Genomic DNA, 24563 nt, shown 5'->3' with positions numbered 1-24563 from the left:
AGCTTCAGGGAGAAGCCTAGGTTTGTTACTGGATAAATCCACTTGTGGCAATTGCTCTGTGGTAGCTTCATGTTGAATTCTCTGGGCTTATTGACGACTTCTGTAATCACCAAGCTGCATCCTTACATCTCTCGCTGATTCTCTAGGCTTGGCAAAGGAGAGACGTAAATATGATGCACAAATTGGTTTCTTCAGGTGGTCTTCTGACTCTGCTCCTGGCTGTCATGCTCGGTTCGTTGCTGTACTATCCCTGTTTTCTTGCAAGGCTGTGTCAACTGAAAACTTTGGTTTGTAACAGTCAGCAATGCTGCAGTGCTATTGCATATTAAGTTGTGAAACCTAGGCCTGGAAATAAAGTCAGCCTACGAATAGCTTCCCCTAAGTCACTGGCATATACCTTTTATAAGGAATCAAATAACACAAAAGATAATAGGGAAGTGTGGTTGCTTATTTAAATGTAAAACCCGAACCATCTCTTCAATGCCTAGATTTACCTTTACTCACACTTTTGAGGTGTTGGATGATTTAAAGTACTGCTTGTTCCAAGTGTAGCGTTTATAATGGATTTATTCAACAGTGGCTAAAAATCTAGGTTGTAATGAAAAAAGTCTCAAGGCAACTAGAAATTAACAAGCAGTTGTGGTAGTCTCCAATTTAATTTCATAAATAAGGGCTGAGAACATGAGAATGTAACAAAATAGTCTATTGCATTAAATAGCAAACAAAGGCTGTTTGATTCCTGATGTAATAAAATTCTGAGTAAATATCACATACTAATGTATAAGGCAAAGTATTACGATCACTGTTAGTAAGGCAGTACTCCTAGCACTGGTGTGCATTTAGCTCTTTTGTTGTGAATTTTTTCAATCTACTCAAATCCATTCCTTCTGGAAGGCTTATAGAGAAAATAGTTCTTTTAAGTGTTTTGTCTTTAGAAGTATAACTTTTTAGATGTATGGTAATGACATTCTCTTTTGAATGGACATTAAACTTGAAAATTATTCCTATTTCTTTATTAAAAATCCTGGTACGTGTTCCTTCCGGCTTGGCTTATTTATTTGTTGAAAGCAAACTGAGAAGACTGAGTTGAATTTAGAATCACATAAATATTTACATTTTGGAACACAACATTGAGCTTGAAACTGTGAAAAAAAGCAAGTTCTTCTGTCTGACTGCAATCATTATGTTTCAGGCACAGATAGTCTTACTGGTGATCCTCATACTTGCTATTGGAGACTTCGTCATAGGAACATTTATTCCTTTGGATAGCAAGAAGCCGAAAGGTTTCTTTGGTTATAAAGGTATGTTGGAACAGTTAGTCTTGTAACCACTGTCTTTGACAGCATGCCTTATCTTTGCCTAATTAAGTTAAACATCTAAAATAGCTTATAGTCCTATTTAGCTTTAAGGAACAAAACCGCGGAAGTTCAGAAGAATCAGAAAAAATATCTCTACAGTTATTGGGCCAAAACTTGGTCCTGCCTGCTCAATATTGATTACATTAAATTTTAAAAAGTTGGATGATACTCTAAGTACTTTTTCTGCTTTTAAAGGCTATGTAAGTTCATTATTTTGATTTTTTTTTGAGTCAAAGTGATGAATTATGACTTAAATGTTCTGCTCTTAAGAACATCAGACAGCTGTGACTTTCAGCTCTTCCATGGAGCTAATAATGGCTGGAATGGGCTAATACTCATATAATCATTGAATAGTTTGGGTTATAAGGGAGCTTTAAAGCTCAGCTGGTCCAAGCCCCCTGCAATGAACAGGGACATTTGCAACTAGATCGGGTGGTTGGTGAATACTGTAGCTTCTGTATGAATATTTATAGACTTAAATGTTTTCCTACAGCTGAAATATTTATGGAGAATTTTGGACCAGATTTCCGACAGGAGGAAACTTTCTTTTCTGTATTTGCTATTTTCTTCCCGGCTGCAACTGGCATACTTGCTGGTGCAAATATCTCAGGTGATCTTGCGGTGAGTAGTGAATCGGCAAATACTGTTCATAGACACCGAGTGTACATTTATCTCTGTCATCACTGTCCACTGATATTTTTCTTTCAGGATCCTCAGTCAGCCATACCTAAAGGAACGCTGTTGGCCATCTTAATTACTACATTGGTTTACGTAGGAATTGCAGTATCTGTAGGTAAATAGAGAATGTTTTTAACTTTATCCTTTCACATTCATTCTGAGGATGTGTTTTGAAACAGTTTATGTAATTCGTTAGGTAAAGTCATTATGTAATTGTCTTTTATACATGGGGAAGTAATAGCCAGAGGTTAGTTTTTATTGTTGGAGGTTTGATTTTCAGCTGGTTTTGTAATTTCCTAAAATGAAAGATTTTTCCTAACAGTAGCAGCTGCTTCAGACTAAAGAAGACAAAAGATTTCGTATGGATGTTTCCTCATTTATTGCAGTTAGCTATGTTAAAAGATTTGCAGTTTAGCAGTGGGATAATCCCTGGATTAGAAAAGCACGTTTTCAGAAAATACTCACTGAACAAACATGTATATTGGTTTTGAAGATGATGGTAGTCAGCTATTTATCTGAAATTTATTGTGGGATGATCAAACAGCTCTTTGGTGAGGTTGCATGAGCAGTGATTCCCCAGTAGAGGGAGGAGAGTGAGTAATACCTTCATCTGGCCACTTTCAGAAGTGTTATCATGTTCAGAAATGTTGTCTGTGGCTTGATTTTCATGTGGAAAGAGGAGAAGCAATCATAGACTGATCTGAGTCTTGTATAACCTCTCTTCCCAGTCTTCCACACCCACAGTGGTTTGAAATTCTCTGTAGAAGTTGCCTTAGGGTTTGATGCTCTCTAGATCAGTTTTCCTCTAGAGCACCAATGGTCAACCAGGGCTTTCCCCCCATAAAATAATTCTATTCTAGTAACTTTAAAAACATAAGATAGTAATTGTGTCTCACATATTTTTTGCCTTTGATTGGAGATGTTTTTATTCATATCGCGTAAATTGGTTTCTAGCAGCAGTAATAATTTTTCTTGTATGAAAGACCTTGCCTTATCTTAGCTGTGCTGCCTTTTGAATGAAATTCTCATTTATAAGAGTACCATTGATCTTGCCGCTAATGATACTTCCTTTCCAAAGATACCAGTCTTGCTAGTCTGTCTCTGTTGGCTAACATTGTACTGTAGCGCTGCCAAACAGTTGCTCTGTAGTGATTGTGCCTTATGCAGCATAATGATCTACACTTATTTCCTAATTAGATTGACTGTGTAGACCTCTGCTACCAAATTTGAATACTTTAGAACCTGAACCACATAAGAGCAAAATGCTCATCAGTATTCATTGGTTAATGAAATACTTTGATCATTTTTCAGACATGAAAAACCTCATTTTTCATATTGCAAAAGGAACAGTTTGCAAAACCAACTGAACGTGAAATTGTTTGATGCATCAGAAATGTCCTGCCTTAGTTGCCTCCTGTAACTTACGCTTAGAATACTGCTAGTTAGAAAAGGCCAGTGCTATTGCAGGTCAGAGATTATGACATGAGTGAAATCTAGCTTTTTTTGAGGCATTGGATCAGGACAAATACTTCTATTCCTTTCCCCACACACTATTCCCCACTGTAAGTTTCCAGAGTAGTGATAAGCACGTCATTAAAACCTTGAAGGGGCTAGTCAGTGTCACTGAGTAGTCATGTCTGAAGGAGAAGATGATGTTCTGAATTTAGCTCAGTATTTGCATGCTCTGTAGTAAGAAAGAGGGTTGAGAAACTGAGTGGATAAGGCTTATAAGAGGAAAATTGCTGGTCCTGCTGCTAGAGCTAGGCACCCTATTTCAAAAAGGTGACAGCTGTGACAAGAAGGTGTGGAGTTTAATATTTTAGCAAGGGACTAGTGCGAGTGGCAGGATGAAGAGTGCATAAGCAACTTTGAAATATGTCTTGCAAGAATTTTGGTATCAAAGAACAACATTTATTGCTTTAAAAAGGGAAGCTCAAATAAAACCCCCAAACTTCTGAGTAGGGTTAAGATATGCTTTCTGTACACAGAGAAGTAAAACTAATTAATGAGTCTAGTGGTAGCTGCTTGTAGCACCGGAGAAGGTAAGCACTCTCAGCTGCAGTCTGAAGACTCAGGGTAGTATCTCTGTAATTCTTGCTGGTTGCATGTAGTTGGGAGATAACTTGATACAGATGGTCTGTTAACCTTCTCAGACTTACAGCATGGCAAATCTCTGACCTTGGCAGGAATGTGTTTACAAATACCTATGAAAAGGCAAAATCCTGTTTTTACAGGCAAGAAGACTTAGAGGTTCTTAGGGAAAATGTTGCCAGAATCTTATAATCAAATGAAACTTTTCTGAATGGGGGTTTAATAAAATATCTGGACTGTTGCTTACATCTAAGTATCTTCTGCTGAAAATCGAGCCTGCCCAGCTGGCTTCTGTTCTGTAGGCTCACATTACGTTTTTTCATGGTGTCATTGTCCCTTTCTGTCATACTTTGACTCGGTGTGTGAAAGAGCTGCAAGCCAATTGGATCTGAACTATGAAAAAGGGAATGAGGAAGGGGAGGGCTGTGATAGTGCACTGTAGCTATTTAATGGACTGCTCAACTTAATGGGTCTGCCATTGCAATCTATTACGAACAAAATGTTATCTACAGATAGTTCATCTGGTATGTATATTGTCACATTGATTGTATACTCCTTGAATGGCTGGGGCAAATACTTGCATAGTGGAAGAGAAGAAATTTTTTCTCACACAGAGCTTTTAATTCCATTTAAAATAGAACAATAACACAAAAAAACCAGTCTCCAGCCCCTCCAGATACCCACAAGAAAAGAATAAGGCAGGTGATCAATATAGCAAACTCTAATGAAATTAGGGCTCGGAGCAATCTAAATATGGTATAGGTATTTAGGAATTCATTTTTCCAGTGAAAAAGACAATTTACATAGATAACAGGGGTTGTTATTGGAGAAACTTAAGCTTGCAGCACATCTGTGCCCTCCTTATTTTTCAAGTAAGTAACTTAGCAGTAGCCACATGGTTCTGTTCCCATGGTGGTCTTGTTCAAGTTCTTAGAACAAATTAAGGGAATTCTGTTGGCTACTGCTCTGTAGACTTCCTTCTTCTCTTCCACACTCCTCATTTAATTCCTGTTCCTGGAAATAACCTGCTTGTGTCCAAACAATTTGACTACCTCAACTGTTAAACCTTAGAATGTTAAATAATAGTCTGCTCACGTTTGTTTTGTGCTTCACGAGACAAAAAACCTTGAATTAGAAGACTGGTGGGCTTTTTAGTACTTTTTAATTTTTCTTAGTACTTAAAGGCTGAAATGCTGTGACCTCAGCATTTTCTTGACCAATGGAATTACAAATAATCACAGATAAACTGAAGACAGCATTTTAAGTAATGAACTTAATTATGGAAAATGTGGCAGGAATGGAACTGTGTGACTTGGTTTTTCACCAGGAAACCAACTTAAAATACCAGTCACAAGGAGGTGGCCTATTTAAGTGTTGGGAGATGACTTGCAAGAGGCTTTCATGACAAACTAATTTTTTTGGATGTCTGAGCCATATTGACTGGAAAAGAAATAACTGCAACACAGTGCACACCTCTCTACAGATGCCTGTACATACACTACAAAAATGCATTCCTCTAGGAAAACTGACAAAAAGGCAGACTTTAAAATCAAGTGGTGGTGGATAATATTAACTTTAATTAAAGAGCTATGCAGAAACTCGTAATTCAGAGAAATAGTATGTTGAGCTGAAATTGTGCTGTTAAACTTTTGCAAGTCTATTGACATTGTTTTCCTCTGTGCTAAAACTTTCCTTTTCTTATTAGACTCGGATTTATTCAAAAACTGGAGAACGTCTCAGGCAAGAGAGCAATTAGTTTGCTGGTTTGTATTTGTTCTTCGTAGTGAAGATGTGCTTAATAGTGAAATGTATTAAAAATGTAAATGCCATATTTTAATGTTCTCTCTGAGAATACGCTTACACAGAAAGGGAATTGAGCTCGATACATGTCCTTAAGTTCAGACTCAGTCTGTTAGTGTCTTTTTTTGTGATTGTGTCCACTCTAGGTTCCTGTGTTGTTCGAGATGCCACAGGGAACGTTAATAATACCATTGTCACTGAGCTGACAAACTGCACTACTGCAGCTTGCAAATTAAACTACGATTTCTCATCTTGTCAGACCGGGTGTCAGTATGGGCTGATGAACAATTTCCAGGTAAAAAACTTTCTCATAAATCCGTTTATTGGCTTTTGAGTTTTATTCTTTTTTTTAATTGCATATTAAAAAAAATAATAGTCTAATAATGCCTGTCTCTCTAAATACAAGGTTTTTCTGGAATGATTAAGTGGTACACTCTAGCTAGTATGTGGAAGCACAAGGTAACTATGTTAAAAACTTTTGTAAGTTTATACACCAGTGGTATAAATATTTACTCTTCTTCTGAGTAAACTGCTTAGGCTAGGTGGTGGGACTGCAAGTTTCTATCTTTAGATATCTGAATGTCATCGTTCAGTGATGTGGATAGAAGTACTCATTATTCAATAGTAATGCATATCAATCATAGGTAAGGTCTGTCAGTATCTTGTTCCTTAATTTTTTAAGTTTCTTAGAAAATATGCTGACTTTTTAAGAACGTTTTACATATTTGTTACAGTATCCTCTTTAATGGTAAGAATGTTGTGAATTTTCATAAAACCTGATGTTACTGTAGCTAAAAATCCTCTAGAAGTCATGGGGTAATTCGTAGACTTCAACTTACACTTCACAGGTAATTGATATGTCCATGAACTACCAGTAAGGGTTTGAAAGAAATCAAGGAAAAATTTCTTATTGCTGATTGACTTAAACTTGCTTAGTGGTAGTCCATCTTTGTCCTGCATTTTTCTAATAGCCAGACAAAAAGTTTGCTAGCGATGAAGTTAAAATCCACTAATGGAAAAGGTGTCTGGCTTGTGGGTGTTGGTCAGAAATACATGTGGTGTGTGTACTTCTTACATGTACCACTTACATGTTAGGCTGACAGCCTTACCTGCAAAGCTGGGTGGAAAACCTATTTTGTACATGCTGAAATAAGGTTGCAGTGCAGACCATTCTATTAGAGTAAAACATGTTTTTGTAGTGGAATAACTTGAGTATATGTGTGATGTTACTTCTGTTCTGGTTTAGAATAAGTCTGTATTTAGAAACACTTCAGAATTATTATCATGGGAATAGTAATTCTGCAAAATATGATGACTTCTCCTCATTTGTTTAAGCTTGGAAGAACCCAGTATATCATCAAATGTACAACTGAGAATAGCATAAAGCTGGTTTCCTCTGACTGTATCTTTTTCCTTAAGTCAGAACTTCGGTAACGTTGCTTACCATAAATGTTGCTTGTACGTCTAATAAGTTACTGATGAATGTTTTACTTTATTACTATGTGGTCTAAAGAGTACTTCTGTCTCCCAAATTATTCTTTCTTCTGTGTGTGGAAAAACTGGTGCGCTCTGAATGGACGTCACTTTCAAGGCCGGGGGCTGCACAGAGAATGTACTGCCTCTTATGCCCTTCTTTTTGTTGGGCTTTTGAGAACTTGGTCATGGAGACTGCACAGCATCTCTGGACAACCTGCTGCAGTGCTTAACCACAATCTCTGTGGAATTTTGTTTTTCTAATACCCAGTTGGACTTCCCCTTGCTGTTTGCTTTTTTTTTCTCGTCCTCACAGCTTTTGCTGTGCATCTCTGAGAAGAGTCTGATTCTGTCTTTGCAGATGATGTCAGAAAGAAATAATTTGCATGAGAGGCTGTCTACCTGTCGATAAACTGTTGTCTGTTTTCTGACTGAGCTGCCCTCAGTGTAGTACCTCTAAAGGGTAGCTGCAAGGAGAGATGCTTTTACTAATATGCAAGGTGGGGGCTCCAAGCTTGTATAGCTCTCAAGCTCTTCATACAAGTGTAACTTCTTTCTGTAGATTAAATAACTGAGAACAAATACTTCACAAACATGAATTAATCCCTAAGGTAAGCGAGGACTGTAGTGTTTGTCTCACAGCTTGTAAGCATGCAGGTTCTGAGGTTGAATGTACCAGCTTACTTGTGTGTACAGCCTGATGACTTCATCACTTGGGTACACGTAGAACTGAATACAGCACAGCTGGCAAAGAATTGGTTTGAAGTTAGTGCTTATGCAGCTCAGGTTTTGAATGTGTTTGGGCAGCAAATGGATGACTTCTAGTATGATTTACCTGTGGAAAACTTAGAGGGTGCTAAGAAACTTAAAATAAGAACTGAAAATTAGAACAGCTGGTGAGACAGGCTTAGTCACACTTGCACAGAAGGACAATCTTTAGTTTCTATTGTAGTCAATGCAAATAAATTGCAGGTCCTCACAGAATGTTAGGGGTTGGAAGGGACCTCTAGTCCAACTCCCCTGCCAAAGTAGGGTCACCCAGAGCAGGCTACACAGGACCTTGTCCAGGCGGGTCTTGAATATCTCCAGAGAAGGAGACTCCACAACCTCCCTGGGCAGCCTGTTCCAGTGCTCTGTCACCCTCAGAGTGAAGAAGTTCTTGCTCCTGTTCAGCTGGAACTTCCTGTGCCTCAGTTTGTGCCCATTGCCCCTTGTCCTGTCACTGGGCACCACTGAAAAGAGTCTGGCCCCGTCCTCCTGACACGCACCCTTCAGATATTTATAAGCGTTTATTAGGTCCCCTCACAGGCTGCAGACATTTCTCTGCTGAGTGTCAGTGATATTTCTGTGCCCAGGCAGAAGAGTAGCTGATAGAAGAGTGACTTCAGAAACTTGTTTTGGGGTCTGTAGCCTAGGCCTGGAACTTCCCTAGAATAAGTTGTAGCTTTGGGTAATTTATATACAGAATTTGGTCAACTTTGCATGAAAGTTGAAAGTAGCATGAAACCCCACTTCAGAAACAGTGTAAAAGTTCTGCTAAAACATTCCTCCTACAAGGGAAGGCTGCTGTAAAACATTTGAAAAAAGTTAGAGGAAGAGGGAGTTGAAGAATTCTTTGTCCATGTTCATTGTAAAAGTCTAACTTTGAAGAAGCTGCTGCTTGTTTTCATGTGGCATTTTTTTCTGCTCCACAATGGCTGGACCGAAGAACTGAAACTGTAGTCAAAATATGATACTTCATTATCCCAAATCTTTGAAATATTTGAAATTTAAGAAACTGTCTAAACAGCAAATGCCAAGCAAACATAATGAGTCCCTTATCAGCAGTAATCTATCTCACTGCACCAGTGGTAACAGGACAGTTCTTACTAGATATCTGTCATTCCAATTCTGCGTGTTATCTCAAGGATGAAAATTTCAGTGCTGTAGCTAACTGCATATATGGGTTCCTTGGTTTTGAGGTCATGAGGTTTGGATTATGATGTGTATGTTGCCTGGGGGAGGTAGGGGTTTTTCCCTCCATGGCACACTGGCTTTGCTAGAACTGGTTCCCCTTTTGTTTCCCTAGTTTAGAATAAGCTTCCTAATGTCTCTTGCATTAGTAACCTAAGTTGTAGCTTACTAGCTTTTAAAATGGACAAACATTATCTGCATACATCTTACTCAGATTTGTCTCAAATTATAAACCAGTCTTAATATTGAAAAATAGGTAGTGTAAAAAAAATGGAGGCAACGAACAGAACCTAGAAGGAGAATGTAAAATCTGAGTAGATTGTAAGAACTAAATTGTAAGAAGCTGATGCAACTGTAGTAAAGTGAAGACCTCAGAATAGCAGTGTTTTAAATTGAGTGGGAAGATAAGTGGTGGAGACTTGTACATGGATTCTGTGTATAACAAGTCCTTCCAGGGAAGATTGATCAAGCCATCCTTGCAGGGAAGAAGATTTTCATACTGCTTGTGTGAAGATTATTCAATGCTTTTTTTATTATGTTGCTATAGCAAAGTTGTTTGGTTTTTTTTTTTCCTAAAATATTTGTCAGTAAAGCATTTACACCCTTAACTCTACACTGTATTTCTAGAAGTTACCACAAACTGGCATTTACAGCTAACTTTTTCTGTTGAGTATAAAACTGCTTAAACCTGGGTGAGGAGGGATGGCTTAATGTATGTGTCATTAGTTTTATTCATCTATGAGTAACAGCCTATCCTACCTTTTTTTTGTTGTCAACTACAGATATGATTCAGGATATTCCCTCCTTCATTTGTTAGGCTACTATGACGGCGGCTTCGTTCTGATCTTATGCACCTGCAATTACTTAATTTTTAGACAAGGCTTTCCTTGAACTGACCAATGAAACATGATGTAACAGATTCAGCTGACGGTTTGAGAGACTCGACAGTCTTTTCTGTTTGATCTGTAGAAAAATGCCAAATTTTATCATTAGGTTATCCCTAGGAATATGAATAAAACTTGATCAGTCATCTGTATGTTGATTTTTGAGAGCGTGTCCTACCTAGTAAGACTGCTTTAGACACCTAGATCTTACAACTTCAAGTGACAGTAACTTAAAAACTGGACACTTCTGCATGATCTTGATTGCCTTCAGTAAGTCCCTTTGCTGATACCCTAGGTGACGTTGCCAGGATGAAAGAGGGAAGTAATTGGTGCAAATGATGCAGAGCTTCATTCTGACACATTGTGCTTGAAAGGCACCGTGCTGGGTTTGGTCCATTGACTGAAAAACTTTTTCAAAATGGTATCAAATTCTTAAATGCTAGCTGTCTTCAAGCAGTTTAGGTTTTTGTTTCATAAAGAAAAGTCCTCTATTAAACCATGATTGTTTTTTAAATGCATAGTTCTGTGTCTTAGTTCACTTGACACATGCAAAGCTGGATGCAGCTAGAGTATGGAGTAATTAGTAGAATGGTAGAAGAGGGTCTTTACACTATATAGCCATTAGACGGAAACTGCTTTGGTTCTAATTTGGTTGGGGTTTTTTAAATGCCTTAACATTGTTCTTTTATGTTTAGCTTAATGAGCATTTATCATTTTGATAGTCATCCAGTCTACCAAGAATTGCATATTGTATTACACTCACTGGGGTTACAAAGATGTTCCAAAATGTGATCCTGGGGAGATGGGAAGCCCGTTTGTCCTGTCCTTGTGGTTTTGAATGGGAAACAAGCCTAATTTAAAGTGATGGAGTTGCTGAGAGAGACAGTCAGCTTTCCCAGGATGTTCCCTAATTTCAGTAGTTTTCTCCTTGCGCTTCAGACTGTTTTATTCAGCAGTAGTCTAGTCAAAATATGTAACAAATTCCAGTTTCTTTTTCTTCCATGATTGATTTTTAATACTCTTATGAACACATGGAGACTTTTGCTGTTGATTGTTTTGCTTTGAGAATTTAATGGTTGGACTGTATATTGTGTGAAAAGCCACCTTCTCTTGTTCTGAATTCAAGATCCATTTATATCCCTTGATTTGTCTATAGTTCATTCATTGGTATGAATGCATGATACTCAAACAGCTTTTAGGTCGAGGGTACCTAGTATTTTATTCTTCTGTTTGTGTAGTTAATGTTGCTATCCATTTGTATAGTATGCTTTTTCATATTCTTTTAAGAAAATAATTTTTTGCTTTCAGGTGATGAGCATGGTGTCGGGATTTGCTCCACTGATATCTGCAGGCATTTTTTCAGCCACCCTGTCTTCTGCATTAGCATCTCTTGTGAGTGCACCTAAGATCTTCCAGGTAAGTATCGAAGCAAAAACATAATCTTTTATCATTTTAATTAACTTTTGAATCAGAATTTTTGGAAAGGGACTCTGACATACTGTCATCATGATTCATACCAGCTGACGTCAGTAGATTGATTGAATATTTACCTGTTGCTTAGAAAGGGAAAACAGTGTGTTACTGTTACTAAATGTAGGTAGACTGCAATTTGTTCCAGATCTCATGTGTCTCTGGTTAGTTTAGAGATTAGCTGAGGTGTAACTAACATTACAGGAGTCTACAAACTCTTTCAGATGCTTTTTGTTGTAAGTAACAGTGGAGCGCATGCAAAGATAACTATTAGTTCATTTCTCAAAGTTACCACAGAAGGAGACAGCATGAAGTAGAACCTGTAGCTGTGGAATCTTAATTCTCAAAGAATAAATTATCAAAATAATTGTGTACCAGGTCTCACATAAATAACTTACATTACCAACAAAATCAATGTATTTTGCTTAAATGTATTTGCTATAAACTCATTTTTTGGTCTCGAAAGTTCTTTTTAATTGGTCAAAACTTTACTGTCCTCTAATGACCTTCTTTCCCAAAAGTTCAGTAGGGAGTCAAACATACAAGAGATTTTGTTGCAGCATAGAAGCACGAATATTGATGCAGAGAACTAGTGCGTACATGGGGAAAACCTAACTTTCTGATAAAGCATCATCATGAAAGAAACACTCTGTGATTGTAAAATATCAGTAAAATCAACAATTACAGAAGAGCAGAGCTTGTGCTTATAGATAGAAACTACTGAAGGATAGAATACTGGAAATGCGAAATGTCAAGATGCAAAGGCAACTGAGAATAGAATTAGTACACAGTGGCTATAAACCTTCTTTCAGAAGATAATATGCAGTGGAAGCCAGTATTAATATGCATTAGTAAGGATACATTTTGAACAAAATGCATGCTGACTCTTGAATTCTATTTTTTCTTAGGCTTTGTGCAAGGACAACATTTATCCAGGATTTCAGATGTTTGCTAAAGGCTATGGGAAGAACAATGAACCACTGAGAGGATATCTTCTAACATTTTTAATTGCTCTTGGGTTCATACTAATTGGTTAGTTTGAAATTATAGTAAATCTCGATATCCTTTTGTCCTTTACAAAACATTCTATTCCATGTCATGACAGTATCCTAGAGGTCTAATGAACAGCTTAATTCTAAGCCAGCATTCTAAATCTGTTTATTTTGAGGGGTAGTTTCTCCTGTCTTCTAGATACAACTGTGTCTAGAATGGCAATAAATTTGAATTAAACTGTAGCAATACTGCACTTTTCTTAATAACCTCAAGTATCTGTCTTTAGATATTGTCAATCAATAAAAATACATCTTTTGCTTGAGGTAGAGACATCTTGCGTCTTGTAAATGTGAAAGTTTAATTCAGATTTTTAATAACTACAAACAGCTTCAGTAAATGGCAAATATGAATGAACAATACTTTTTAAAGTGTGTTTTTAAGTTGCAAACAGTAGAGATGAGTGCTGATGCTGCTATTGCTAAAGGTAAAGATAGTCTAGGTAGGATTACATGTGTTCTGTGTAGATGGCGAACTAATTGTGCTGTGTCCATCCATGAGTCCTGTACCAGTACTTTTAAACTTTTCCCAGTTTACACTTCCATCCTTACCCCAAGTCTGCTTAAGGCACAGGTACGCCCATAATGTCCCTACTGCAGCATGCTGACTGGAAGCTTGGTTACAACAAGTAGAAACTTGCAGACTATAATGGCACATTCTGCATTTTGATCACTTTTTTTGATGGTGAGAGTACACATAGATATGTAGTGTACCATGCTGCCTGAAGGAAGGGAGAGCATCAGATTCTTCCATCTCTTTCACCGAAGAGAGCGTACTCATCACTCTTGTGATGGTATTGGTCTGTAATAATGCACTACACTAGTAGCATTGGTGCAACTTTTTATTTAAAATACAGGCAGATGCACGTTTGTCACATTGCTCACGCTAACTTTGTCTGCTATTGCCATTCCCCATAGCTGATTGTCTCTTAAACTTATTAGTATCTTATTCTTTGCTCTTTGAGAATTGAGCTAGAGGCGTACTGCAGATGTAGTAATGCTCTGTCTACTATTTCTGACATTCTTCAGAACCTGGTGTATTGGTGCCCTGTTTGCTTAAGGCATGGTGGGAAAGAAATTTTCTCAATGAATTATTTTAAAGTGTGTAGTGCTTCAAAAGTGGCAGTCCTGGAACACCTGGTAGTGTGGAAAAATGTTTGTATTTTCAAAACTGGAATTTATACTTCCTGACTATTAGAAGATAACTTAGTAAATAAAAGACTGTTACTTAGTAAATAAAAGACCATTAAGATAGTAATAACAGCAGGGACAAACTGCTTCTCCTTAGAGTACATCAGAAAATAATGTTGATTGTAGCAGATTTCTTGCTCTGCAATCTGCAAGGCCATTGGATGATATCTTTTGTAACAGCCTGCTTTGTTTTTGGTTTTACAGCTGAACTGAACGTCATTGCTCCAATTATTTCAAACTTCTTCTTGGCCTCATATGCCTTGATTAACTTCTCTGTATTCCATGCTTCTCTTGCAAAATCTCCAGGTAGGAACTACATTTTGGGAGTGCGAGTTTAGCCTGCGATTTCTTTATGCATAACTACAATTTAAAAGGTATTAGTATAAATGAATGTTTAGTTTAATGTAGTTACTAAATGTCTGACTCTTCCGGTGCATCTGACTTACGAGCATGGTAGGGTGTGTATTTTGAGTCTTCTGAAATTTTGAGGACTGAGTGATCCAGTAGAACTTGGGAGCTACAGATTTTGTCATTTTTGCTGAGGGAACACAAGATAATTCTGTGTTTATTCAGAAACTCACATAGGACTTTTTCTTTCTAATTCAGTATCTGGCATTCAAGAGCCAGCCTTTTGTCTTCTTTGGATTTCTCTGTTAATGTGTTTCATCTTCCAGTCCAGAAGACACTGGAATTGTAGGTGGTATTGCCACATTTTTTTAGCCTTGGTGTGGGAGGCTAGTTAGGTTGTAGGAATCAGCTAAAACCCAGCACTTGCAGAACAGATGTGTATCATGCCCAGTGCACTATGCATTTATACTGAAATAATGACCTTAAAAGCTTCTTAAGTTGCTGAACTGGTAGGTGTCATTATTCTGCCAGAGCATGTGCGTAACTGTTGACACAACAGTTCTATGTCTAATACACTTGTTAATCTGGAGTGTATTAGTGGGGGGATGGTGTGTTTTTGGATAAACTTGCGAGAAATAAGGATGTAAAACAGCGACAGCCCAGTGTTTTGACATATTGAAGTTCTGCTTGGATACATCTGTCTTTTTACTTTTCATGTAGTAAAATTTCTGGCCATGTGAAAATAGTAAAAATACAGAATTAGAAACAGTTAGTAGTATGTGGAAGAGAGCCACAAGCTGATGATTTATGTTATATAACCTTTGAAAGCGAAAATCAATTGTCAAGCAAGCTATTGCCAAAGGTTTCTGTAGCCGAATTCAGTAGACGTATGGGCACCAGCATCTTCAAACTTTCCTTTTGAGATACGCTTTTAGAGGGCAGAATTGGAAATGTTTATGTATCTATGTAAGAAAGATGCAAATTCCTTTGAAAGATGTTGGAAAATTAAAAGCATAAATGTGCCAGAGTCTTTATTTTGTGCACTGCTGAAACTGTCACGTGTTCACATGAAATGTGATGCACAGCTCTAGGGAAGGAAAAGAGGAATATCGCCTTCCTTCACTTGGGGTAGTGATTAAATTGATTTTCCCCTCTCTGTTCTATTCTCCAAATTATATTTTCACTAGGTTGGCGCCCTGCTTTCAAGTACTACAATATGTGGATTTCTCTTGTTGGAGCTATTCTGTGTTGCATTGTGATGTTTGTCATTAATTGGTGGGCAGCACTTCTAACATATGTCATAGTGCTTGGACTCTACATTTATGTCACTTACAAGAAACCGGGTACGTATGGGGACTTCTTATGATTGCAGCTGGTGGAAGAGGGATGTAGAAGAAGGGAAAAAATTATGGCCTTTAGAAAAGAAAAAAAAAAAAAAAGAACTTCTGCTTGGCTGACTAGTTCAAACTTCTGTTTCACGCTTCTTAGTTGTCGTGAAATGTGATTTTGCCTGTATAGTTACTGCTGTTGTTCCCCCTCCTCCCAAATTATCAAGATGTATGTCTTGCCCTAGACATAAACATTTGAATGAAAATTGGAGGAAAAGGTAGAAAGAGCTTGAGTTGCAGTAACAAAGGCAATAGGAAAGCATGTTATGTTTTGATAGGAAGTGAAAGAGGGTGCTCCCTCACTCTTCCAATTTGAAAAGGGATGTGAGTGGTGGTTTCAATAAACCATTCCTGTAGCTATGAACAACAACTTATACGATTCTTTCCCTCTTCTAAGAGCACTGTATGATCATAAGTGCAAGGTGGAGCAGAACTGAAACAAAAAGTGTTTCCTGAAGTTGAAAATAAGGAAAACCCTACATCCTGGGCTACAAAGAATATGAAGTACTTGGATAATAAATTCATTGTAGCTGTAAAAAGATGTATATGGGAACAAATAGAAAGGATACAGGGATCTTTGATTTCTTTATAAAAATAATAATCTAAAAAGAACTGCTTAATCCAGCAATTTTTCACTGAAAGTATTTGATTTCATTTAGGCAATGCTTTGAGATTACTTTTTCCTTTGCTGTGATATAAAATAACTAAGCGTAGCATTTTCTCCTGAAGTGTTATTTTTTTGACTGCAAAGTTGTCACAATCTTTGAAATGTTGGGGAAAAAAACCTCAATTCTTTCTTCCTATAATTGTAAAATATCAAACTCTAACTTGTTTGCCAAAACTTCTACAGGAATGTTATCTTTAAATAGAATCACCTGTTTAGCTGTAGGGTTTGACTGGTACTGTGTAGAATGTACCAAGATGTAGGAAGATGTAGCTTAAATCTTATGTTTTCAGTTGGTGTTTGACATTAATTTTGTGATTGTGTAGTTTTACAATGAACACCTTTAAATAAAATACTGGAATTTCAAATCTTCCAACAGATGTGAACTGGGGATCCTCAACGCAAGCTTTGACTTACTTGAATGCACTACAGCATTCTATTCGGCTCTCGGGAGTGGAAGATCACGTGAAAAACTTTAGGTAACAGTTAATATTAAAGACATAGGAAATTACTGCTAGGTATTCAGTAGGGTACCTTGATTTCTATGGTTCCCATTAAATGCCTATTCATATTCTGTGGGTTTTAATAACTTAGAATTTCACCACATGGCCCTCTCTAGACATATTTATATTAGCATTTTATTTCTGATTAAGAGTGTGTTTTAGAAGCAAGTGTATGGATGATGCCTGCTTATTCTTCGATGCTTACGGTTTGCATGAATTATGGATTGCATTCCTATTTGATTAAACTGAATTGGAACGTATGCTCCAAACTGCTAATGAGCATTCAGTCTACATTTTTGGGATAAAACTGATCTAACTTAAAACCCTCAAGATGCATATACTGTGGATGTTGTCCTCAACACCAGCTATTTCACATTAGACATATTCTGTCATTGCACTTAGTAATGGCAAACAGGCTTCACGAATGTGTTTTACACAGCTGAAGAGAACTGACTTGTGTGCCTGCAGGGCTACCCAGGAAGGTCCTACTAAGAGGCAGTTTTCTATCCTATGGTATTTATGCCACTTCCCTGGAATAAGCTATTGTGGAAGAAAGATGTTTCAAAAATTTTAACAAAAATTATTGACTTAAACTAATTTCCTCCAAATAAATAGAGTCATAGATTGAACATGACTTTACCATGTGGTCTTGCCCAATCCCTGACTCAGCTGACTCACCATAGACCTATCTGCAAAGTTAAATCAATCTTTTTAAATATGTAACTTTTCAGATTTAGTGGGATTATTAAATTAGGAGCCAATTAATCTTAGGTCTGCTGACAGTTGTGGAAAAATTGGTCTTAATTTAATGTAATCTTGTAAAAGTAGGTGAGGTGATTACCTTTCCATGTTATATTCTTATGGCCAGTATTTGGAAGAAACTTCTTTCTGTTAATAAAAAACCCCTACATCTCCAGATGAAATTAATTCCAACTTTTTTTTTTTTCCTCATCTACTCACGATTCTAGACCTCAGTGCTTAATTATGACCGGTGCTCCAAATGCGCGCCCAGCTTTGCTTCACCTTGTCCATGCTTTCACCAAAAACGTGGGCTTGATGATCTGTGGCCACGTACATATGGCAAGTGTATTTTATACTTACTTTAAAGTTACTGTGTTTGTTATTAATCTGTTTGCTTTTTGTTTGTGGTTCCTCTTTGTGTGGGTTTTGTTTGTTTTTCAGACAAAAGCATTGTTAGACATTGAGAAGTGCAAAAAGAGAGATTTACTGATAGGATGCATTCATGTATGGGTCATTGCTATTTAAGTTAGGTACTACAGGAGCAATTTTGCAAAATTAGTACCGTTGATCATTTGATGCTTAACTGCTGAGGAAGCTTTGTAGGACTAAACTGAACATTGGATTACAGCCTGGATCTCCTTCTGTCCTTGTGCAATACAGTCTCATGTACTTTTCCATGCTTTGGACAGAGCAGTTGGTCAAAACGATGCACAATACAGTTAGATTTCCTCTCAGTGTTACTGTTTTGGGGAGATTGATTCCTGTGTGGATTTCTTACAAAGCCTGGTTTAAAATAAACCTTGAGCAGAAAATTCAATATCAATTTAGCCAACAGTTAAAAACTGCTCTTAACCTTTCATGTAGTTTGTTTATTCCTTCAGTTATCAGATTCATTTTATTGGCAGGTGCAGCAGTAATGTGAGCAGGTATTTCCTTTCCTGTTCTATTTCTGCCCAGCCCCTAGTATTTCACAGACGTTCTCTGTTTTTTGTCAGGGTGTGAGGTGTGGTTTTTTAGGGGTTTGGGGGTGTGAGGCCTGCTCTGCAAGGACATAATTTCAGCAGTTCTTACTAGCTGGGGGAGGGGGTGGGGTAGAGGTTTTGGGATGCAGGGAAGGAAGCAAGTTTCAAGTAACTTCTTCAAAATAATGCTTGTCATGAGTTGTCTTAACTGTGATATAAGGTGGCTTGCATACTGTGATCTGTACCAAAACTTCAGTTAGTTACGGAGAACATGTTGCATCTCTGATAAACATTGGTAAATACATCTTAGCATATTGGGATTGTGTAGTTCATCTTCATATTTTAAGGCCAAACTTTTCTGTCACATCACTAAGAACGTTTAAGCAAGTGTGACTTTAATTACAAAGATTCATTACTCTTAAATATATTTACATTTACCACACTTACTAAATACGATGTGCTTCTAATCTAATGAACAGATAAGAGCAAATCAAGTTAATGCAATCAACAGAACGTACATTTTGTTGAGCAAATATTAGCCAGTTTTGTCTTCAGAAACTTTAATTCTTTTGATTCCTGTCTATACAAACTTTAAATTTCAGTGAGTGCAGGACAGAAAAGGAGTAATACTAGAGTAGTAAGATATCACAGATGGAGTTACTGTCTTTCAAAAGTAGGGTTGTACTGAGAAATGAGATATTGTCATCCTAAAATAACCAGAGAGCAATTCTGATTAGAGATTTTCTGAGAGTGTGTCCTATCTCTGTTTAAAATTGCTTTCCTACAAGAAGCGTGACACCACCATATTCTTCACGAACTCTGACCACGTGGTCAGTCTGTATCCTTTTGCAAATCTTGGGCTGCTGTGTTCTTGCTTATACCTTGTCCTGTATTCTGCATTTTGATGTGTAAGAGGAACACAATGATTTGTCCTGATGGAAATAATAAAAAGAAGGTATTTAAAGAGGAGTTGACTTTGACCGCAACGCGAAACTGCGGAAGTGACATTACTGTGACAAAGGCTTCCTGATTAGGATTATGTGCACACAGAGGCACACTTGTATAGCTTGAAAAAAATGTTGCCGTAAAGCCTAATATTTAGTCATCCTATATCTGTGTATGTTTCATTACAAAGCCCTTTCCTCTTACAACTACGTTATGCTTTGGAGGACAAGCATGTGCCATCTGCTGGGGATGTGAGTTTTGCGCTGCAGGAACAAGATTGCTAAAGCTTGAGCAACCCTTTTCCTAGAAATGAGAATCTGGTCCAATATTTACTGATAATGCCTGGTGTTTTGTTTTTTGGGAGTTTTTTGGTAGTGTGGAAGCATGTTTTGAGGTTCTTCAAGTTTGAATTGGATTCTAGCAGTGAAACTAAAGGGGGGTGGGCTTTATTAATAATCATAGTAATAATTCTCATTCCTTCTTCTCTTTTTATTTCCTCGTTTTCAAAGGGTCCTCGGAGGCAAGCTATGAAGGAGCTGTCAACTGATTTGGCTAAGTATCAGCGGTGGCTAATCAAAAACAAGATGAAGGCTTTCTATGCACCAGTACATGCAGAGGACTTGAGGGATGGAGGGCAATACTTAATGCAGGTACACTTCTCTCTAAAGTATGTTTCATTTGGTTTTTTTTTTTTTAAATGAAAGTGGTGAAGATGAACATCAAAATTGGAAGCATTTTTATACTTTGAAGTATTTTCATTTGCAAAGTTGTCTTTGATGAAATATACTTTGTTTTCTGCTTAAGAAAATCATAGAACCTTTAGTTGTTTCAGTAACGTGGTTTTAAAAAAATATTTTTTTCTTCTTCTTAGGCTGCTGGTCTGGGTAGGATGAGACCTAACACTCTTGTTGTTGGATTTAAGAAAAACTGGAGACAAAGTGACATGAGGGATGTTGAAACCTATATCAATTTATTCCAGTAAGTAGAAAGTGTGGAAATAAAGCTCTTGTGTTCCATTTCAGTATGTTTGGTAGTAAGTCAAGATCTTAGTTGCATGAAGTCTGTTTCAGGTAGACTCAAATTTTCCGTATTGCTGATCCAGCGGTCTTCAATACATGGGTTTTCTTCTGATACGAAAATGAGTAAGCAAGTCTCTATAGTTTAAACAGATTTGATTTCAGTCTAATAGCTCTTTCTGCGTCTAGAAAGAATTACGGCAGTTACTGTCCTTAGAGATGGAACTAGTGTCTTATGTCTGCTGCATTATGTAAAGCAGTTTATTTCCAACACTTTGTCTGTACAGGTTAAGTATAGTAGCGGTTGAATCAACTCTTATGCTGACTTTCTATCTTCATTAAACCTTGCTCTGATACACAAGAAATATTTTACTTACAAGATCCACAGCACTGACACCTAAAGTAGTACAGTAGCCAAAAAGGAAATGGGAAAGGAAATCTCAGTGTAATTTTACAGTACTAAAAGGCAGACCAGTTCTGGCTGAAAAATTTAACAGAATAACTTGTGCTACTAACGCTTAAGAAAACCACACCTGGCTTCTTGCACTTATACGAAGTGTTTTTTGTTTTCCTGAAGTGCTGCTTAACCCACTTCGTCTGTGCTTTACACTTCTCATTTACTGTGCATTTAAAAGAAAGAGAGGATGGGGGATTACAGACAAAGATTAGAAAAGGGGGCAAAAAAATCGTATCTTCCCACTGTCCCAGTTCCTTTGGAGAAAAGGAGGAGGGCCAAATGCAGTAAAGAATAAGAAAACATGTTGGTTAGTTCGTGGTTTTTCTTTTTTTCCCACTTTATTTTGGAATGGCTTGTGCTGGAAGATCTGTCGAGGCCAACAAGTCATGTGGTTCTCCACATCCCAAAAGAGAAACCTCAGGAGGTAATAACTGTAGGCCAAGCGTATTTCTGGAAAATATCTAGAATACTGGAAGTTTCTGAGGCACACAATAGAAAAACATCTAATCTGTACAGATTTAACAAATTAAATAATTTAAAATGTTTTCTAATGGTCAAAACATTTTCTTCTTAAATCAACCTGATTTTTTCTTGTCTTTATTATAGAATATGTTGATACTTTGAATCTTTCTAATCAAGTCCTGCTACTTCTAAAGAGAAGTGTTTAATGAGTGAAATCTTCAGAAATTTGTGTGTGTGGAAATAACATGAGAGGGAGTTCTCTGATTTATGGTTGTTTGTAATGAGATATTTACATTTAAAAGACAGATTAATGGCTAATGCAAACTGTATGATATGGCTAAGTTCATGTTTTTCTGTTTTATATCTTGGGGGCTTTTTTTGTGCTTTTTACTCCACTTTTACACAGCCATTTATTGAGGCTTTTTTCTTCTTTCTACAATAATAAAAGTTTTCCATCTATTTTTTAAAGGAATGAGTTCCTTCACCATCAGATGTAATGGGAATAGGCACATTATAGCAAACTTACAGCTAATTTGATTCTAAATTAAAACTTCATAGGTGTTTTTAATACTCAAATGTTTTGCAAAGATGTCAGAAATTTTTAGTTCTCAAATCAAGGAAATCTAATAAAACTAAATGCTTTTATTGATGGGGGAGAAAAAAATTCAGATTTCTCAGTGTATCCTATCTATGCAGAACTTGACTGACCTCTTCATGTTGCTTTTATTTAATTGGTGTTTACATAGGGGAACGAGGGAGGAGAGGAATAGATATCCTTCATCTGTGTTGCTTTTCAGGATATGGTGTTCAGTTCACTGATGCAGTTGATAGTTTGGAATTGAAACTGAAATTGTAACACAAATTTATGATTTGGGAGTTTAAATGGCAGTGTTTAATCACTGGAACTTGTTCAGAGAGGGTGTGTATAGTAGGTCGTTTGGGAAACAAAATGTTGTAAAATATTTTATTTTTGTTCCTCTTGTTTAGTGATGCCTTTGATGTTCAGTATGGTGTAGTTGTCATCCGCCTAAAGGAAGGCCTGGACATTTCTCACCTTCAGGGCCAAGGTAAGATTTATTTTGTTTCATCTGGTGAATAGCTGTTCTAATTCGCTTTTAATACTGCTTTCTGAAAATACTAAATGAAGATAAGTTATTAAAAAACACAACAAACCAAAACACCACTCTTATAGAATAAAAATCACTGAAATCAGCAAATCTGAAATGTAAAATAAGAATAACCCGTGTTCAGCGAGGGAATTTGGTTTTATGTGTGTTTCATCTTTCTGTATTTGTAACCTGTATATAGCTGCTTCCCAAGAGGCTGCCAAATTGTTGTCAAGTATTTGGGAACCAAGTCTAGAAATCGTGACAATCACTACAAATGTTGCATGATTAAAGAATGCTGTGGGTCTGGTGTGGGTTGCCAACACACTTTGGCTTAGAGACCTCAGCAGTAGTCTTGTCTCAAGTTTGGAAAGGTTTTCTATTTTCAATCTAGAGGACTTGGTTATGCTTTGTAGGTAGCGATCTTAAGCCGAACGGTATAATTTTAGCTAAATTTCAAGCAGAATAATGAAAGAAGCCTGTGAGCTTTGGTGGCAACTGCCTACTGAATTCATAATGTCTAATCTGTTTGTAGCTTGCTTCGTACAATGTTCCTACAATGAGGAAGAATGCTTGTGACACAAGCTCTGGAGGGGGACGGCATCCTCTCCTGAAAGAGGGGAGGTTTGTTCCTTCACTGGAAACTTAAGAATGTCTTTGGATTTGGCGAGTCAGAGAGCCTGTCACTGTGTGCAGGAGGGCAGAGAGTGAACTTGCAGTGTGAAACACTGCTGGGAAGACCGGGAAATTTTACACCAAGGTGTGAAACGAGTCTTGGTATCCACTGGGGACTGTGAGTTTGCTTTAACTCTGACAGCTGCCCAGTAGCTTCATTGAAGCTGAATGTGTTAAAAAACCTTGGCTGTGAGTCATACATGGTCTGGGCCGTGTCTAAGGATCATCTTCCTCTTGGAGTCATAATGGAAAAGTGAAATGTTTCACTGAGTAATTTATTTTTCCTCCTGGTTGTACTTCCTCAATATTAGCTAGCTCTGCTTTACATTTAGCCTGTGGTAATGCAATCAGCACCCAAAATCTGGGAAGGAAGTAGCAGGAAATTACAGCTCTGCTCAGAGGAGGAGCCTCTTCATACTCTGAAGCAGTTCATAAAAGATTTTGTTGTTGTTTTCCCCTTTTTTTTTCCCCCCCCTCTCTTTGCCATAGCATAACAATTGCAGTAGAGTTTAACCAACTGTGAACCATCTCAGTATAGTCACATACCTCTGTTAATACCATCTGGAACAATTAAGTAGTTTATAATGTGTTTCTTTGTTTTCTCAAAGAAGAGTTACTGTCATCCCAAGAAAAATCTCCATGTACCAAGGATGTTATAGTAAAAGTGGATTATAGCAAGAAGGCAGAGACAGACACTTCTTTAGCTTTTGCTCCATCATCTAGTGAAAGAACTCCTGCTCTACACAGAGGTAACTTGCTAGTTAGCAATGAAATTTGAGTTCTCTTTCTCTCTCTCATTCCCTCTCCAGTTCCTCTCTCCCATCACCAAGGAATTACTCAAGTGACTTTTGTGTCTGTGGAATGGAAGTGTGTCATGCTTTTCTATCCATTGATGTCTAATCACTTAAGTACTTTGGTTTAGAGCTTACAAGTATGTAAAATAAATCTTTCACATCTAGTCGCCTAAATAAACGAGGTGATAGACAATGACCTACAATGGATTTTCTTTGTTAGTGAGTTTGACAGGCATTAAAAATAGCTTGAGAATTGTGCCAAACATATAAATATTAAGTGTGAGTTGAAGGCTGCTATATTTATGAACGTTTTTTTCACCTCACACTAGAATATTATATGCATGTTAACAGACACAGATCATTCAGGATACTTTGCCGTGACAACAACCAACTTTCCTCTTCTTTCTAAAGTAAAAGCTTGGAGTGACTTAATAGTTAAGTGAGCAATGTAATTCTATTTTAAAGTACAGATTCTTTGTATGAAAACCCATTTCATTCTACATCTTTATTTTCTAATTTTTTTTATGAACACTAGGAGTGTTTTCATTAACATCA

The 24563-nt window shown here is 37.2% G+C and overlaps 1 protein-coding gene across 1 annotated transcript in view; it reads left to right on the top strand.

The window, feature by feature from the left end:
* The window catches only part of SLC12A2 (solute carrier family 12 member 2), a 57546-nt gene that overhangs the window by 22840 nt on the left and 10143 nt on the right, over window positions 1-24563 (top strand). Inside the window, exons 7-20 of the mRNA XM_075410563.1 lie at window positions 1193-1301; window positions 1852-1979; window positions 2067-2151; window positions 6074-6222; window positions 11546-11653; window positions 12616-12739; window positions 14152-14253; window positions 15483-15638; window positions 16727-16826; window positions 17819-17930; window positions 20008-20148; window positions 20370-20476; window positions 22421-22500; window positions 23823-23963. Of these exons, the coding sequence (XP_075266678.1) occupies window positions 1193-1301; window positions 1852-1979; window positions 2067-2151; window positions 6074-6222; window positions 11546-11653; window positions 12616-12739; window positions 14152-14253; window positions 15483-15638; window positions 16727-16826; window positions 17819-17930; window positions 20008-20148; window positions 20370-20476; window positions 22421-22500; window positions 23823-23963 (1642 nt within the window). The remainder of the gene's footprint in view (window positions 1-1192; window positions 1302-1851; window positions 1980-2066; window positions 2152-6073; window positions 6223-11545; window positions 11654-12615; window positions 12740-14151; window positions 14254-15482; window positions 15639-16726; window positions 16827-17818; window positions 17931-20007; window positions 20149-20369; window positions 20477-22420; window positions 22501-23822; window positions 23964-24563) is intronic.

Source organism: Opisthocomus hoazin, chromosome Z (genome assembly GCF_030867145.1).
Source record: "Opisthocomus hoazin isolate bOpiHoa1 chromosome Z, bOpiHoa1.hap1, whole genome shotgun sequence".
In the NCBI taxonomy this organism is placed as follows: domain Eukaryota; kingdom Metazoa; phylum Chordata; class Aves; order Opisthocomiformes; family Opisthocomidae; genus Opisthocomus; species Opisthocomus hoazin.
Note: the sequence above shows the minus strand (reverse complement) of the source record. Positions and strands in the feature narration are given on the sequence as shown.